Here is an 18,692-nt window from a genome sequence, read left to right as displayed (position 1 = left end):
CTGAACTTGCACTGCAGCCAGCTGTAATAATCTGTTGCTTGTGTTAACCTTGAATTCCAGTGTGTCAGTTCCAATCCTCTGAGAAAAATTAGGCAAGTGCTTATTGAAACCAGCATCCCAGCACTCTACATTGTGCTGTGTGGAAGAGGAAAGTGGGACCCCAAGCCCTAGTAGCAGCATATTCTGGCCACACTTTAGTTACGTGAAATTATACCACGACTCTCACATCAGCCTAATCTATCATTGTAAACAGCCCAGCTTCGTGCCAAAGTCCTCCATTTTGCTTCAGAAGTTCCTGAAATTTCTGGCACAGCCACACATAGTTCTCTGATACCGGTGCACTGTCAGTGGACACAGAAGATACAGTGAAGATACAGAAGGAATTAATCAACTATGTGTTTAACAAGGATGAGGAAGAAAGATGAGTTTTATGTAGCTGTAGTTTAATGTGCTAAGAGAAGTCCATTTGAATGGGTTGGGAATGCTGATGGCATCTAATAGCCACAGAGGCTTTTCCTGCTTCCTGATAGATACAGCACTGTGAATATCAGTCATTGTGATATGAAGTTGTTACGAGAAAAATAACTTCCTGTGTTGATGGAGTTAGCATGCAGTAAATGGAGGTGTATAGATGCAAAACTAAGATGGCTGTAAATGTAGATCTCTGGAGCTCTAGGTGTGACCATGCAGAGAGCCATAAGTGAACAGTACAGCGTATTGCTTGTCTTTGACTTCCTCTCTACCTAAACTGGTGCCATGAATTCAGTGTTATTATGGGTTCTCTTTTTTCCAGGTCAGAACTGAGAAATAAGAGGACACTGTAACGCAGTGCCTCTGCATATGCAAGGTAAGCTTTTTCATCCTGGCCTCTGTGGGGAGGAAGAGAAAGAGCATTCTTTGTAACAGAGCACCAATAAGTGTGTGGATGCTGTTCAAGTAGCATCAATATCCATCGCTTCATCTGAAGGCCACAGAACTGAAATTCTTTTTGCCTTTCTTCACATCCTTTTCCCAGAGGAAATGCATAATTGTTTCCAAACTCTCCCTTTACTACACCTGTGTATTTATTTATGCATACATTTACTTTCACTGTCTGGGACTCCACAGAGTGCTTATTTACTATGGACTGAACTTGGCTCGTTTCGTTAGGTGAGAACACTCTATGTTTTCAATGGGTTCCAGAACAACCTTCCTTCCTTCATTTTGCTTTCAGAAAAGCACTCCATTGCGTGGGCCTTTGTGACTAGCTGGAGTGGTGAGACAGGTTGCAGACAGGTCAGAGAGATGGGAAATATGGACAGTGTTAATTGTCTACTCACAGTCCCACGACAGAGTGTTGCCCATGCCACTAATCAGTAGAAGTGAAACTCTGCTTAGTATATTCCTGATATCCCAGACTTTCAGGATCAGTACTCCTTTTTGAGAACTTCACTCCTATTATTAAATTTTATTCTCTTTCATACCATCTGTTTCGGTCAAGTTACTTTATCTATTGTGATTGCCTGTAGAGTGTTAGATTAAGCCAACAGTATTATTCTGTGACACTCAGGTATAACCATGATGTGCCATACAATGAAGTAGCTTTCTGTTATTAACTGAGTAGTCACGTTATCTAAATAGGCACCATTTCAAAAGGGGAATACTGTTCCTGGCAATGAAAGTAACCCTGGAATAAAGGGATTGCTTGAGGGAGAGTTGTATAGTACCTGGCCATGCGAATTTTACTGGCTGTCGAATAACCATCAGTCTGTCATATTCCCGTGTTTTAGCATTTTGAAATTAAAGACAAGTAGAATATTGCTCCATAAAAGATCCAAGTGTTAATTTAACCATCTCTGTGACTATTAGAGAAAGAAAAGGCATCATGATTTTTTTTAAGCATTATCTGAAACTCAAGCTGTGATGCAGCAGTTTGCAAGGGTGCCCCACTGGTTCTGATGATTTCAGACTTTCCCCAATAGCTAAACTTTATGACCGTGAGGGTGAGGATGAACTTTGTCTATGACCTAGATCTGCAATTCACAAATGTTTTTCATACAGCTGCAATAATATTCCAGAAAATGTAATTGGCCTTTTACTTCATTCACTTTTGCAAATGAAAATAAAGCTACTGTGAGAGCAGATCTTTTGCTAAGAAAATATTTTTTTTTAATATTTTTATAGCTCTGTCAACAATGAAGGAGTCTCACAGTCCGAAGTCTTTCTCTAAACCTTTTTAATGGAAAAAACTTCATAGAAAATATCCTTTTACTTTTTTAATAACATATAACTATATACATGATTAAAAACTGTAACAAAAAGCTGTAGGGACTGGAAAAATGTTTTGTTGGATCCATGCAGATGGTACATTTAAAGGATTTCACAAATCCATGTGCATCAAATGGAGCTGCAGTGACAGGGTTGAAAAAAATGGCAACTCTATATTGTTTACCTGAATGTACCGGGAATAAAGCACAGACATACAAAATACACAAAAAGAATACAAAAGAGTACACAGTGTAAATGCTGTTAGCACAGGAAGTTTCTTTCTTAAGTAAATCGGAGGAAAGAAATAAAATCTCCTTTTTCACATTTTATATTGCAGTTTAAAAGATAACTAATCTCTTGTTTGCTGTATGTTGTTTTTCTTCACTCTGACATACACTACAGTAAAGTATATGGCATTTTCATTTAACAACTCAGGAATATTTTGATTCACCTCCATGTCTGTGAATGTACTGTCATTTCTGAACAATGTCATGTATACATATTGCTTTAAAAACACATACGCAGTTTGACATGAGTTAGAAATGCAAAATATTAAGGGCCACCGCACTACAAAGTGCTGGATACTCTTGTCCTGGTCCAGCAGTATGTTTAAGGACACACACAACTTCAAATCTAAGAGGAATTCCTCAGAGAGTAAAGGAAGTTAAGAACATGCAGAAATGATTTGCTGATCAGGTCTGGAGTTTTCAACAGTTCGTAGTATAGACTCTGCAGCTAGGAAAACTGTTACATCTGAGGCCATAATTCTGTCCTTACACCCCAGATAATGTAGCTACACAGTGTAGATGACTTACTGTAGTTTAAAAATAAATCTTCTTAATTCTAGGTTAACACATAAAATGAAACCTCTTTTTAAGTCTGGGGAATCAGTGAGCTCTGCAGCTGGAAGGGAGAAAGAGATAGTGTTTAATTTGTTAGTTGCAAGCTGGAAGAGATTCTGTAGGCAGCAGGTAATAATGTGACAGGTTTTAAACACCTCACTTCTAAAAGAACTTGCTCATATTTTTGTCCTGGGCCAAAAAAAGAACAGGCATAACTGAAAAGTCAGTACTAGCCAGTAAGCTCACCTGAGGCTCACAAGCATGGTGAGGATGGCAAGCCATCATTTAGTAAGAAAATAAAGTCAAGCATACTTCTTGTCAGGTGGGCTTTTGCTGGGTTCCTCCTGTTGTAATGAATACTTAACAGCTCCCAGTGTAATCACAGGCAGTTTAATAGGAGCCAAATCAATGCAGTCTGTGTGTGCGTATACTTGTTTAAAAAAACAAAAAAGGTGAAAACAACAACAGTAACAACAGCAGAACTAGACAAGCAGTGAAAGCTGAAACATTCTGTGAAGCCTTGGGATGTGTTCCTGTCCTCCTTAACACCCTCCCACCCTGTCTGGCCATGCTCTTTTGGAAGGCAGGTAAAACCGTTCAAGTTCCTGTAAGTGAGGGAGGAATTTTGCTTATAGCAAGACATAAAGTAATTATGAAAACAAACTTTGAAAACCAAATCGCTGTGGGTCATGAAAGCCAAATCTCACTATTAAGTATTTGGATTTCATTGTCCATATAATGGTTTAATTCCCTCCTCAGTCTGACCTCTTAATGTGAGCATGCTAATTGGAAAGTCGACAATATGCCAGTTTTTGGCTCGCTACTGTTCAGAGTATTTTATTTTTTAAGAACATCAGTGATCCTTGTTTATGTTGTTCATTGCTAGCATTTTTGGGTAAAATCTGGCTTGTAAAGCCCTGACTGAAAGTAGAATGTCAGTACAAGGCAAGTCTGTTTGAGAAGGCAACTTGAAAGCAGTAAGACTTATTTTGTTTATTTAAAGAGATAAATGTGTGTGTGCATGCATTTTCATTTAACAGCTTTATAGCTAGAACCATTATTAAATGATGCCCAATAGCAATTTTATCTCTTGTTATGATTTGTTTTATAAAGATGTAACAATTCTCAGCAGAGTTTTATGAAGACATGCAGACTTGGTTTGCATTACATACGCAGTTATGTGCTCAGTATATATGTTGCAACTTAATTTCTTAAATATATATTGTGTAACACTTTTTGTTCCTGAGTGCTGGTCTCCTTAAGGAATAGAGAGGGTGGCATCATGTGCTCTTCAGCACACTGTGGTCCTTTGTCATTTTAGGAGTTCTTCTGAGGGATCTTTATTGTCACAGTTTTGACTTCAGAATATTCTCTCAATCCACATTCACCCCTAAAAAACAAATTTCAGCATCAGCTTGCACCAGACATTAATTCTTTATCAAGCAAAACCGTGCAAAGTGATTCCTTGATACAGTTAAGATGCAATTTAATATTCTTGGCAGGGGTTTCTGTTGTACTATGATTTTGTACAGGTTTTCCTTTCATGCCATCTTTCAGAAAACCTGAAGATGAAGTTTCAGTTCAGGTCAAAAGCACAATGGATAGCTGCAGTGTTCTGATAACAGAATGACATTAAACCCAGAAACACTCACTGTCTGTTGATGGAACTGTTGGGAGTGAATTGATATCCTCTGTTCTTTCCAGACCTCGAAAATGTCCAAACACCAAAACCTACACCGCTGGCGAGTGAAATTGCTGCTTATATTTGCATTCAAGAAAGAGAAGGTCCAATCTGAGTACTATGGAAAATTAACTACTCGCAACCCTGGATAAAGATGAACTTGACTCCAAACCCACTGATCTTTTTTCCCTGACAAAATACCCAGCAGCAGAAATCAGCATTTGCATGTCCTGTGAAAAAGAGCATTCATCCTGCTCAGATTTCCACTAGATTTACGTAGAAGACCTTACTAGTAGAAGTAGACACCACTTACTATGTCCCAGTCGTCGGACACGTAGCTCTGAGGGGTACGTGTTCTGCTTTGGGTAAATTATGCTTAAGAAATGGGTGTTTCTGAAGGCTGTGCAGATTTTGTTGTAGTCAGCTCTGGCCTGGCTCCTCTTTTAGGCAACTGCTGAGGTTTAGAGTGGATGTTGCATGCCTATCTTCTCTGAAGTATAGGTATTTGTGTTTTGCTGTGCATATTTTTTGTAATGGAGAAGTGTGTTCTAGTCATTAAGATTTAATATGTCTGCCAGATGCTGTGTGTGTAAAGCAAACATGTCCCCACCTCAAAACAGGTACAGTCCAAGTCTGGAAGCAGAGTATCTCTTTTATATGAACTCATACGAGGATTCTTTTGCACCAGCTCTTAGACATTTGTTTCTTGGTTAAATTCTTATCCCCACCCCTAAAACACACACAATACTGCTCCCTTACTTACATTAAAGTCTAAAAAGTGCTGACATGCATATCATGTTAGCATGTTTACTATTTGACACTGCCTTCCCTCTGGATCCCCCTGTACAGAATTTAATGCCAACAGCACCATCAAGAATATTTCAGGGGAGTTCCTCAGAACCGCTTTGTACTAAGTGTTGCTTTCAGAATGGAGTGAGGAGCCACTGGTCAAAGCAATTAAACACCTCTGTATGCCCCTCGTGTTCCATAGACTACCTCATATCTACCTCTACACTGTAAATTTCACACAAAATACAACATCAGGGGAGGAATTCCTGTAACCTTCCTTGGAAAGTTAATTCATTTTGGCAGAAATACCAGTATTTACCAGCCCATTTCGCTCCACCTGCAGTTTTGAAAACTTTCTGATATGCCTGTTGGCTTGGTAAGCCTTACATGTGATGTAGTGGTTGATATTTAACTCAGACTGATGAATCAGTAAGCATTTTAAGACTTACCAGAGTCTAAGTACATGCAAGCGAATATATTAGTAAAGATATTTTCACATGTGAAAGGTTCCCATTGATGTGGACCGTCCCAGCCCCAGCTTTCAGTAGAAAGTGGTAGATTTGTCTCCAAAGAATGACAAAAAGCTTGAGCTATTTATCAGACTCAGCTGAGCCACAGAACCATTCTCTTACAGCTCAGTGGAAGCTGTCACCAGGAGCTGCGTGGAGCCCAATAACTAATGCTAGTAAGTCTCTGTGTGGAAGTTTCTGCTTGATTCATCAGGGCTGCGGCTTGGCCCCAGACACCTGTTCAACACATTTTTGCAAGTCAACAGATAACCTAGCCAACAGAGTATCCAGTGCCTTTATGTGTGTTCCAGATTCCAGTTGGTTTCTTATCTAGGTCTGGCAAACAAAATTAGATATATATATTATCTGTTTCTTCAGCTGAGGGCTTCAGGGCCTTACGCATTTGTTTTCTGGCTGAAAGTTTGGAAGTGGACAACTGTGAGGAATTCTAAGGCAAGTATTTTTCAAAAGTTAGAAAGTTGCTCTTGCTGAATAGGAAGATGTGTTATTCCAGACATTCAGATCAGAAGAGTCAGTGTGTGCTCAATTAAATGGCTTGCTTGTCTGCACAGCCTAATACAGGGAAGTACGGAGTAATAACATGCTGTTGTATGGCCACTTTCTTCTTGGATAGCAGTTCGGTATCAGGGTGAGAACAAGGGATGTGTCTATGAAAAGGAAGGAGCCCACAAGTCAAATTTGCATGATACTATCCCTTGGTTGTGTTGGTGTGAGGGAAAGGGAACAAACTGCTCTTCAAAAAGAAATATTACATACTGTCTTCTCTCAGTTCAAGAGAAAAAAGATAAGGAAAAGAATTACAACTCCAAACTGTTCTTCTGCTTGCACTTCTCTGTGGGAATGCAATTATACACTGCTGTATCTCAGAGCTATCCAGACAATAATCATTCCTCTGACTTTAAAGGATAGCTCTAGGTAGAATGACACCTTCTTCCCTTGAAGGCATTCGGACAGACCAGAATTTTGGGAGACTCTATCTAGTATAAAACAGCCACATGTGGCTATCTGGGATGTCACCTGATTTTTAGTTACAGGAGTGAAATTCTACACTAATCAGGTAGTGATAAGGAGTTTTAAGAAGTGTACATGTATAAAAATATCCCTCTTTTAGACTCCTTTAAGAATACAAGAATATTTTAAGTAGTCTTACAGAGCAGAAATCAGTTGTATTGTGTACGTGAGTTCTCGTTCTCTACTGGTAGACACATACCCTGCTACATTTTGTGGGAGTATAAAATGAGTATAGCAGATCTCAACTTTCTGTGTTCATATTATTCCCCATGTGTGATAAAAATCTGTGAATAAAAATCTGTGAATTTAAATGCAGGAACAAAACAAGTCCGAGATAATACACTGCTAGCACAGACAGCACAGTGGCACAATTATGATTTGTCTGTAACATAGCATTAGCTTAGCAATGACACACATATGTATGGACACTTTCTCTTCTTTTTTTTTATTCATTAATTGCTGATTCAACATTATTTATGCTGTAAAATGTATCCCTCAAAAACGGGGATCTAAGAAACCATGGCATTTTAATAAAAAGTATGCACATATTAATGCGGGAGGGAGGAGGTGAATTAGAACGTGATATCTGATCAAAGAGGTTCTGTAAGGAGTAGAACAATTACTCATAAGTAGGTTTTCAGGCATCTTTATGAGATAGTGATGATTTCCATTCCAAACATTTATTGTTTATGATGAATATTTTCAAAGCTGTAGATGGGAATGAAGTGTACAACTACCATGGGATCTGGGGTGCTGCCTGGTTTCCCCCTCTTTCAAAAATTCTACAATATCAATATGTGAATATTTTGCTTGCACACTTAACCTCCCTGAAGTGGAGGGGGTCACTCTTGAGTGTCAGGTTACTCATGCGCTCTGTTGAGCTTAGTAGTCTTAGAATATTTTGACAATGATAAGAGTTAGATGAGCTGACATATTTATGCCAGTGTGAGATCACCTCATAACTCATGAATGTGGAGAACAGTATGAATGTGTTATTCAAAGTACTCCCTAATGAGGGAAAATATTTCAGACTACATAGAGCTTATTTTATAGATCAAGTTGTATACTTCCACATATTTAAAGTTTTAAAGAGTTTGACCTTACTTTAGTTTTACTGCTGAGTTTGCCATTAGCCATAAGCTATTTTGAAAGCTTAGGAGAGACATATCTGGTATACATGCCTCCTGCACAGACATTAATTGACTCCTTTGTATGTGTAACCAATCTGGGGCTGATGCAATTGCTAAACGTCCTTGTGACTGTAATGAGAATTAAAAACTAGTAAGACTTTAAATTAGGTACAGGGGACAGTGTTTGAGCATGGAGCTCCATTTCAAAATATTTGACACTTAGTTCTAAATGGAATCAGAGAAGACAGGGAGCTTTGTAATGGAAGGTGATTTTTTGAAAGGGATGTAAACACATTTGTCTGTCCTTCTCTAGGCCTGATTTCATTTAACATTGTTTATAAATCTGGAAGAGAAAGATAACATTTTAATAAAGTTCAGATGCACCTATATTAACAGATGTAGGAAGAAGTAAAGAAAGGAAAATATAACAAGAGAGGCAAAATATATGGCAAAACAACTCTGAAACAAGTGCACCAACCCAGTCAACAAGCCCATAGCAATACCAGAAACAGAATCTTTTTCTGTAAAAGTGCTGGTTAACATGGCTAAGAAAAACTCAGAGAAAACAGAAGTTAAAAGCTCAGAAAAAATACTCAGAAATTTTTCAGTTCCTTTCAGAATAAGAAGGGAGTTCCAGTGACTTGTTCTGCTACGTCAAAAAAAAAAAAAAAAAAAAAAAAGGAAAAGAAAATAAAATGGTCTTACCATGTAAATCAATTGCATTTAGAACTGACAGTGGTTATCAATCATCTTGTATTATGCCCTGACCCTCAGATGGGTATATTTCCTGATCTTAATTTGCATGGATAGATTTATTAATGTTTATTAAGATGTAGAGCTGAAAACAGTTTAGAAGACAGCAATGTAATACTTACATCTCTCTCCCATTGCCAGACATTTTGAATCCTCCAAAAGGACTTTGGGCATTTAAGGCATTGTAGCAATTTATCCTAGAACATGAAGAGGCAGTAAGTCGAGCTGCACTGTCAGAGAGACCTGTGGACAACTAACTCAGGGAGAGGCTGAAACTTGTGGAGCTAAGGCCACTGTATACCTCTTAGGAATAACAAACTTGTCTCATGTTGAAAAGAAATGAGGGATTTATGCCACAAAAACAACGTTCTGCTCCTTACTTGTAAGGAGAGTGGGATTTGGTGTGTGAGGACTGAAGGAGGGCACCGAACACTTGGAGGCAGCTTCAGTAATGAACCGCTCATCTGCTGACAAACCTCAGTGCAGGTTTATAACACACAGCTATTAGATTCGAATTTGTCCTTTTTCTCCCTGATTTCTCATGGATCTTTAGTTTACCCAGGCTTGACACACCAAACTGCAAGCTATTGAACTCTAGAAGTGGCATTACCTTTTCCTAAGTACTAGAGAGGTGTCCCCTCAGTTGCTTAATGTTGTAAAAAAGTACATGATTCTTTGTGCCTTTAGCAGAAACCTCACGGGATTTCTCTGCCCCACAGAAAGGATCGTTTATACTCTGCTGTGTTTGTTTTCAGTAATGCCATTCAGCAGTGTGGCTGCCGTGCTGATGGGAAGCAAAGCGCTTTCCACTTTCCAATAGCATTCACCCACAGTGAGCAGAGTCACAACATCTCCCTGCAGCTGTTCCATGTCTTGCTTAGTGATTCACCGCTAGGATGGTCTAGATAAACATTTTTCAGACAAAGGGCACAAAACTGAGGTGCCATAATGATAGTGAGTCAAATGCTTTATCTCCAAGAGCAGGAGTGTGATAACTTCTGCCTTACCAGACTGTCCCAGCCTGCATTGCTGAAGAGACTGTCAGGGCCTTGTTTATATCATTTGTGAAGACAGCAGCTACCAGCCCAAAATCAGAATTGTTGGCTCTCTCTATAACTTCATCCATGGTTTTAAATCTCAGTATTTCTTGAACAGGCCCAAAAATCTGCAACAAAGTTTAATCATTAATTAATAAACCAACCCACTCAGAGGCATTTTATTCCTGTTTTAATCTGCTTTTTTAATTGTCTTCTCTGTCCTGTTGTAATCTTTACAAATTCCCACAGCAGCATTTAATAGTGATAATAGATGTTTGTAAAACTGCATGAATTTCGCAAAGCAGTTGCCTTAGTGGAACTCATCCATTTTTCCCTTATTTTTTCTTTGAGGTCTGAGACTTTACAACCAGTAACGAAAATTGAGCTTCTTTACCCAGCTGAAGTCATCAGTTGCTATGTGCATAAGGACTTCTGAAAAAAATTTGCTTTTTTTTTTTAAATATAGTGGTAATTTTCACTCTAAAGCTTTTGTCTCAAGGAATAAACAAAGCAAAAAAAATCATGTTCAAGACATTCTAAAATGATCTTGCTCATGTGTGTGAATACCTCCTCCTTGGCAATCCGCATGTCATCTGTTACATTGGAAAACACCGTAGGTTCAATGAAGAAGCCCTTTCTTCCTAGCCCTTTACCCCCACATTCAAGTTTTGCTCCTTCAGTAATGCCGCTTTGAATCAGTTCCAAGATCTTGTTGTACTGTTTTTTATCAATCTGAAAGAGAGAAGAAGCTGTTTGGCTTGCAGATTGTGCACTTGACAATCAAGTCAAAATTATTTTTTTAGGCAAGTCGTGTCCCAGTAAGTAGACTCATGCTTATATTCACTACTTATTGAGCTGGAGATGCCAAAGATCTACAAATAGCTGCTGACTGTAACCTAGGGCTCAGTCTTCTTAAGGAAGACGTCCCCTTATGCATGTGGCTTAACCCACATCTTGCTAAGCAATCTGGCTTATAAGCACAAACAAAGCAGATCATTATTTTTTGGTCCTGGTTAGCTTCCTGAAAATGGTATAAGCCCAGCTGGTTATCAGTGGCAGGAACATTTTCTAAAGACCTGTTTCTAATTCTGCCCATCTTTTGCTTAGAACTTCTGTCTCTCTAGTGGTCTACAAGCACAATTATGGTTGTAGACAATTCTTCAAAGTAAGTGCCCACAGAGACTTTTGAGAGCTTCTCACCGTTTACAGCTGTATCTTGGGGGCTGAAGATCAGAATCTTGCTGTTAAAGCTGAGAGGCAAACTTACTGATATTTAAGATGAGAGTTTTTACTCAACAAGAAACACGTCTGAGCTGCACAGATTATCTACAGATTTAGAATTTTAATCTTTAAATTGTTTATCACATCAGCTACCCCGGACTGTGAGTGAGTATGCATTGACTGACCTCTGTCCTAGTAGAGTTTAAATGCTTCCAGGCACCTTCTGGGCTGTAAAGCCCTTTGGCCTTTACCTGTGGACCTTGTTCCGTAGTCGGGTCAAAAGGACTCCCCACTACTCTCCTCTTTGCACGTTCTACGCTTCTTCTAACAAACTCTTCATAGATTGATTCTTCCACATAAATCCGTGAGCCTGCAGTGCAGCATTGACCTTGATTGAAGAAGACCCCTTGGTGAGCTTGTTCCACAGCATAGTCCACTAAAAAACCGAGACAGCATATGTTGCTCTGAAACATCCTAGGCATCTGCTATTGCACCAGTGTCATGCGTATTACATAGTGCCATGTTCTCAAAACTTCAAAGCACAAGTAGGATTTGTTTAAAAAAACCCAAAACAGTGACCAAATCAAAACATGCTGTTGTTGTGTCTGGTCATAAATGAAGATGATTCATTTAATTTTGTGTCATAATCCCTGTGAAAATACAGTTTTTTAACACGTCTAAAGTTTATTTTTTCCCCATTTATTCCATCCTGGACACAGCTATGCTGGAGGGATAGTAGGACCATTACAACTGTTTCAGAAACACTAGATCGCAAGGGACCACTTGGGACTTCATGCATCATCCAGTTAAAGAAGGGTCCATAGATAATACATTCCACATGCCATCTCATGACGCAAGCCACACAATAGTGCTTAATATCCCACTGCAAAAATTAAATCAAGACAGTGCTTTAGCAGTCTATAGGAGTAGGGTATGCAAGAACAACTTCACCAACGTCTTGTATGCCAGTAACATGTAATTTATCAACTAAAACTCTAAGAGACCCTGGGAAGTGGATTGTGCCTCATGTTACAGAAGTCTATCTGACTGGGGTCAGTAGAGGAGGGAAAAATTTGTCTGTGATCCCAAGTTTGCACTTGGTTTAATACTGCATATGTGAGAATTGCAGCCAGCCATGTACTTGAGAAAATTTAATTTTGATAATGGCAAGACCTATCCTTTCCAAAAAAACAGATTATTTTTCTGCAAGACAGAAATATCTTCTTGGCCTATACAGGTGATCCATAAAGGCTTTAAAACTATAGGACAATTATAGAACAATCAACCTGTGATTTCTACTCTAACTTCCCTGGAGGTACAACTAACCCATCCACTATCCAAGCAGGAGAGAGGATCCAGGCATACTGAGACACTGAGCACTAAATTCTCCTGTTGGGTGTAACAGCTGACTAGACAAGAATATTGAATTCATCCTTAAACAGTGATGCCCTACCGCTCTGTAATAGCTCTGTTATCAGCTGTAGCACTTTGGAACATTGCTTAAAGTATAATCATTTATGGAATAAACAAACCAACAGTGCTTTACTTTCAGCACATCCTGAATAACTCCATCTAACAGAAATGTCTTTTTCTGCCCTCAGTGTGGTTTTGAAAAAAAAAGGTACAGGGTGTTCCCTGGACCACATTCAAGTTTTCCCAGGCAGCTCCATGGAGATTGAACACACTAGTGGATAGAACTGATTAACTGAGATTTCTTCCTCTGTTGCTAACAGTTTTTCACCATGAGGGGCTCTGCTTTTTGGTGCACTGAACTTTAAACAGCTTTGTCATGCTTTCTGCTAACTTCTGGCACGCAGTGTTCCTCAAATAGAACAAACAGCTCCTTTGGAATGGTGAGCAAATTGTCTGCTGTTCTTAAGTAGTCAGGGATTTGAAGTCTGAATCTCAGGTCAAGTGCTGGTGGCTGTAATATGGGAAGACTGGAGAGCTTTAGTATGATATATTGTGGAACAGACAGTCCTGAAGAAACCTTTGCTCTCCCCTGTTGCCTGCAACTTCTCCCCAGTTCCTCAACCTTAACTTGGCAGATACATCAAGTCACAGATGAACTACAGCTCTGTGTGGCAGCTAGAGCATTTGTCCTTCCTCTGTGGAAGGCCGTAACACAGACCTGTCCCCAGCCTGTATTGCTCTACTAGAAGTGTTCTGGTGATTTAGTCTGAGTTAGTGGGTTAGGGGCATTTGAGATATGGTGAGTTCTGGTGGCAGATGGAGATGAGTAACTGGGGTAGAGGGCTGTAACATCTGCACCTGGCTCCAGCTGACAGGAGCCTATTTAGCTTACCAGGATGACTGTGGCTGTAATTTAGACCCCTGACTTGGCGAAACATTTCTATGAAGGAAAGCTGCTGAAAGTTCTCAAGCTTTCCCTCGTCTTTCTAACATTGGTAAGTTTTGAAACAAATATAGGATGGTAACCAACTCTTGTAATTAGTGCTCTTCAGAATCATTCTTCTATTCACTTTCCTCTTTTAAACTAAAAGACCAGATCCTTGTATGTCTATTTATTTGGGTTTCAAAGTTGTCAGAAAATGCATTGAGTACAGTGTGCCTGCACACAGCTTGAAACAATAGCTCAAACCAAGGTGTGAACTGTCCCGTTCATCTTAATGGGGTGTTAACTTCAAAACCTCATGCTGACAATTTAGATATCAACATTTTTAACTATTTCTGATCATTTAAGAAGAAACTTCCAGTTTCTGTTTTTATCCTATCCTAAACCACTGTCCTGTGCCTTCTCAGGTGCCAAAAATCTCAGCTGCACATCATCCAGCTGACAAAATCTTTAGCTCCCTGCTGACAGTGGCAATGAGGATATTTCAATACACAATTCTTCAGTTGTGAAAATTTAAAAAATGGAATAATCTCCATTCATAGCTACTATCAAACAGCTTAACAAAGGAACACTGCACGGAGTATAGATTAGCCCCTCAAGTGTAAATTGCCCTCCCTTATTGTAATTGCTATGAAGCCAAAGAATCACAGAATTTCCAGACTTAAAGCACTAAACCACCTTGCTGCAGAGTTTAGGATGACAAATGTGTATGGGACTATGAGTGTGACTGACACCGCTTCTATATGCTTGTTGTCATGAATCTGTGGGTTCAAATATTGTGTCTTTTTATAAAAAATATCACACCTTAGGCTGCTTCTCTAAGATTAAAAGGTGCAGTTAGATACAGCTGTATTGGTCCATTTCACTTTTTCTTAAAGATATGCTCTAAAAAAAGAAAAAGACCCCTCACAAATATGTTTTTAAGAAAAATATGGAACTGCTGCCTTACAATCAGCATCTGCAAAAATAATGTTTGGGCTTTTCCCACCCAGCTCCAGTGTAACTCTCTTCAAATTACTCCTTCCAGCTGCTTCTTGGATCAGCTTCCCAACCTGAAAGGAAATGGAGACACATTTTACAGGGAATGTAGTCATACAGTTCACTTCAACAGCCAATGTTGGCTATCACTGGAACAAAGCTCTAAATAATCCAGCAGGTTCTTCAATCCCAACAGATTCTCAGCAGCAGCGGACAGCTTTCCAGGTTTTTTTCTAGAAATTGCGAGGGGATAAGGCACAGCACGAAAGTGTTCGTACCCTTCACCCATTTGCATCTATGCTAAAACGGCTTAGAGTTTTCTTTTAGGGTGCTTTAGAAGGGCTGAATTAAAAATCTGAAATTGATGTAACTAGAATTACTTCCATCCAAACTAGTGGCATGTTCACAAGGTTTCAGATACTATTATTAAGGGGTTTAGTTACATCATTTTTAGTGGAAAAAGTTAGATCTGATATCTAAGTATGTAGGAAGCATGTATTAAGCTTATTACTATTCATTAGTAATAAGTGCTATCATACTTCTTTATATAGTCCAAGTGTTAGTTACCCCAGGTGACCACTGCTTTTAGAATTTATTTCACTCTTACTACTTGTAGTTACTAAACTGCTAGCCAACATGTTTATAGGAGGGCATTTGTTCTTCTCAAAATACAGTTTTCAGCGCCCAAAGGTTTAAGTAATTTGACTGTGAAGTCATGATCCAGAATATGTCAAATTATGACGAAATCATTGGCCTTTTCTGCAGGATTAATAGCACACAGCAGAATACCAAGTACGACAAGAAGTTACAAAAGCACCATCCCAGACCTGACTCTCAGCTGCACCACAGATAATCTTAATATGGGTTGAGGAGATCCTCCTCTTGGTGCACCTCCAAAATGTCTTTGTAGATTGTGCGGTCAGCTGGAGCAGAATGCAGCCCTGTGGCTGGAGTAGCCTTAAACTGAAGATCTCGCCAAGAAGCATGAGGGTAGATTAAATGGAGTAGCAGTTTGACAGCTACATATTTGACGTATTTCGACATCAGTACAGTTGGAGAGGCCACTCTGCTCCCTGGAAATTCTCCTCTCCCTTGGATCAATGAATCCAAAATAGATAAGATTTTATACTGTTGCAATGTAGCTGCACCCATTTGCAGCTAAGGAAGTAATCACATGTAGATTTAGGTGTATGAAATGGTAAAACACATGTTTAAAAGTATCTATTCAATATTGAGAAGTTTAAGAACCTTGCTAAGCACTTTTTTTTAACTGGGGCATGTTTTAAGGTCGCACAGAAAGTTAGATGTGAAGTGAGATGGGAGTGAGTCCAGAGCTGAATTTTTTTCTCCGTGTAGTCTCTGGTCTCTCTAGCTGTTTTCTATTTCTGAGTTCAGGTGAGTGAGACTCCCTGCAGTAAGGGGTTAATGGACGAGAAGCTGAAACTTTTAGAGAACTGAAGGCAGTCTGCTGGAGAAAGTGAAGTCAGCACTGGAGTAATCAGAAAGCAAATGAAACAGAAACCAGGGCCCCCACAGAAAAAACAAAGCAAAATCCCCACAGGATAATGAAGCAATTGTCAACCACTTCATGTAGCTTTGTGATTTAACTGTTTATCTGGTGATACCACAATCAAGTGTGAGTGAGGTTATTTCTTAAAAAAAAAAAAATTAAAATTATCTTCTTTTCGTTACCCCTATAGTGATGGAATGGAGTGTTGACATTATCATGAAATTCCTTGCATATCCCCTTAATTGGAGCTGATTTTATTGCTATGTTTGACTGACAGCCAGAAGTGAACATAAAAAAGAAGGACCTTTTCTGCCCTCCACCCCCACCACATACATCGAGCATGTCATCTGGAAATTCCAGTCTCTTAAACTGCAGAAAATGTACACTGGAAACCAGTGAGAGTGCTGTGTTTATAGCCAGTGCCAGCCAAGGCCATTCACACCCTCACTACCTTGAACCTCCGTCTCTCAAAGAATGACCACCTACTTCCCCTCAAAAATTCACAGAGCTGAACAGAGGAAGGAAGGCAGAGTAATGTGTCCAGCCCACCATCTCTTTGCCTTCCATTCTACCACTTTAATGTCAAAACTCTTTTATCCATCTAAGAAAAGATTTTGAAAGGTTTCTACGCAAAGAAGTGATTGGCAAATACGGAGGTCCAAATATTATGTATATGGCAAAAATTAAAATCCAGAGGGCTAGGAGACAACAGTGTTAATTTGGAAAAGTATGGTCCAAAGTATTGTTAATAGAGGGAGGTTGTTTTCAAGTTTCCAAGTATAAGCTTAACAGACAGCTTCACTGTGGTCTCCTCGTTAGAAATCAGCGTAAACATCAGGATAGTAGGGCTCATGCTGCTCAGCATTTTTGTTCACTGTGCTCCTATTGTGCCTTATTCACTTACAGGTTGAGAAAAGTCTTAGGGAAGGCATCAGCACTGTGATTATTTAGTGACAAAGGCAGCCTTTTGTGACTGACCCTCTCTTTATGGAGAAAGACAGCATGAAAGGGATAAGTGATAGCATTGCAATCTGTATGGTCTTTTAGGACATGCTTCCTGTGGTGTCTCTCAGCTATATCTGTGCGCTCCCAACAGGCAGTACAGCCTTGCGAGGGAACACTGGAAGAGAGGACTCCCCCACAGATAATGGAGCTGTGCGATTATTCAGCAGGAATGTTGGCAGAGAAAGCCCTGACTCCCCATCCTTATTTTGAATAGGCTTCAAGATTGATATCGGGAGTATCCCTGGATAGCTTGTGAAGTACCATAACCTTGTAAGCTGCATGGACGCTGAGGCAGATGCAATTTGGCCCATCTCAAAGAAAACAATCTGTTATTCAGAAGAACAACAATAAAAAAGGTTAAAGAAGCGTTTTGCAGCACCCCTGTGCAAAAAAGCTATTTGAAGAATAATCCTGGAAGGATCTGTTTCTGGACTGTGAACTGTATGACATTAGGCATTGAGAGCATATCATGATATAAAACATTTGATTGTTGCTTATTTTTGCCTTCTGTGTTTGGAAGTTTAATGTCTCCTTCAAGAGGAAGCTTATGCAGTCACATTTTAAATACTTTGTGCAGAAATTCAAAAGTCTGTTGCCTTTCACGTTCTCTTAATTTTCTGTTTTCAGACAGAAATCAATGTTTCTAAATGGTACAGGTGTGTTTGCCCATTACTGTTAAAGCACTGGAAGTCTCAACAGTCAAAAACAAACCTCCATAGTTTGTGATACTTCCTCTACAGCTCTGTCAGAATGTCTGTCTTCTCCTCTGCTCTGACCCTTCCTTTGATCACAGATATACGTTAAGTCAGTCATTTGGGAACACCTGAATGTAGGGAACAGCAATCTACCTGAACAGCAGGTAATTTTCTTGCACACTGCCACAGCAAGACTGTGAAGGTAAGACTGCACAGGAAGCTATGTAGATTAAAAGATTCCATGAACAGTGCAAAAATTGACAGAGGAGACATACATCTTCAGTTACTTGGACATTTTAAGTAGCCGGGCTGCCCATCTTTGCTATTATACCTTTCTTGAATTATTGAGAGCATATCTGAAGAATAGAGTTTTAAGTTACAAGAGATTGCTTAAGTTTTGGTGAGATTGTGTCATCAGACAGAAATTTTCTATGTTTTCTGGAATTGTAGTTTTCTCTCCCCAGCTATTGATGCACTGGATATCAGTGTTTTGGCAAAACCTCCAAACCCATGCTGCTCCTTACATTGATTTTTTTAAAATTCCAGATTTTATGCAAAGTCTTTCTGAGAAACATTTTAGGACTGCATGGCAAATTCAGGGTGTGTCTCCAGCAAAGACAAGTGAATTTTGAAATACTGACATGAAGAAGAGCAGCTTTATTTGACTGTGCAGTGCCCTGTGTGAGGAGTAGCCCTGAAAAGAGCATAGTGAATAGTGCTGCACAAGTAAAAAGGCAATCTCAAACAGAAATTCCTGGATAGAATGCTAAGCTGTAAATGGCTCGTTTGTTCCATGGGTTGAATCCTGGTCCCGTGGAAGTCCATGCCTAAACTCTTGTTAACTTTGACAGGGCTGATACACCACCCTATTTGTTTCCGTTTAAGAAGGCAAATCCTTTTGACATGT

At 39.4% G+C, this 18,692-nt stretch overlaps 1 protein-coding gene across 3 annotated transcripts in view; it reads right to left on the bottom strand.

Annotated features, from left to right (window-relative positions):
- Positions 1 to 2,198: 2,198 nt before the first annotated feature.
- ALDH1A2 (aldehyde dehydrogenase 1 family member A2) overlaps positions 2,199 to 18,692 on the bottom strand; it is a 60,470-nt gene continuing 43,976 nt past the window's right edge. For all 3 annotated transcript variants that reach the window (XM_075431852.1, XM_075431853.1, XM_009935684.2), the window contains exons 8-13: positions 14,547 to 14,649; positions 11,493 to 11,677; positions 10,588 to 10,752; positions 9,991 to 10,148; positions 9,106 to 9,180; positions 2,199 to 4,479 (exon numbers count right to left, since the gene is read on the bottom strand). In XM_075431852.1, coding sequence (XP_075287967.1) covers positions 4,407 to 4,479; positions 9,106 to 9,180; positions 9,991 to 10,148; positions 10,588 to 10,752; positions 11,493 to 11,677; positions 14,547 to 14,649 — 759 coding nt within the window. In that variant the 3' untranslated portion in view covers positions 2,199 to 4,406. The remainder of the gene's footprint in view (positions 4,480 to 9,105; positions 9,181 to 9,990; positions 10,149 to 10,587; positions 10,753 to 11,492; positions 11,678 to 14,546; positions 14,650 to 18,692) is intronic.

This window comes from Opisthocomus hoazin, chromosome 10 (assembly GCF_030867145.1).
Source record: "Opisthocomus hoazin isolate bOpiHoa1 chromosome 10, bOpiHoa1.hap1, whole genome shotgun sequence".
Lineage (NCBI taxonomy): Eukaryota > Metazoa > Chordata > Aves > Opisthocomiformes > Opisthocomidae > Opisthocomus > Opisthocomus hoazin.
The sequence above is the reverse complement of the archived record's forward strand: the minus strand, read 5'-3'. Positions and strand labels throughout refer to the sequence as shown.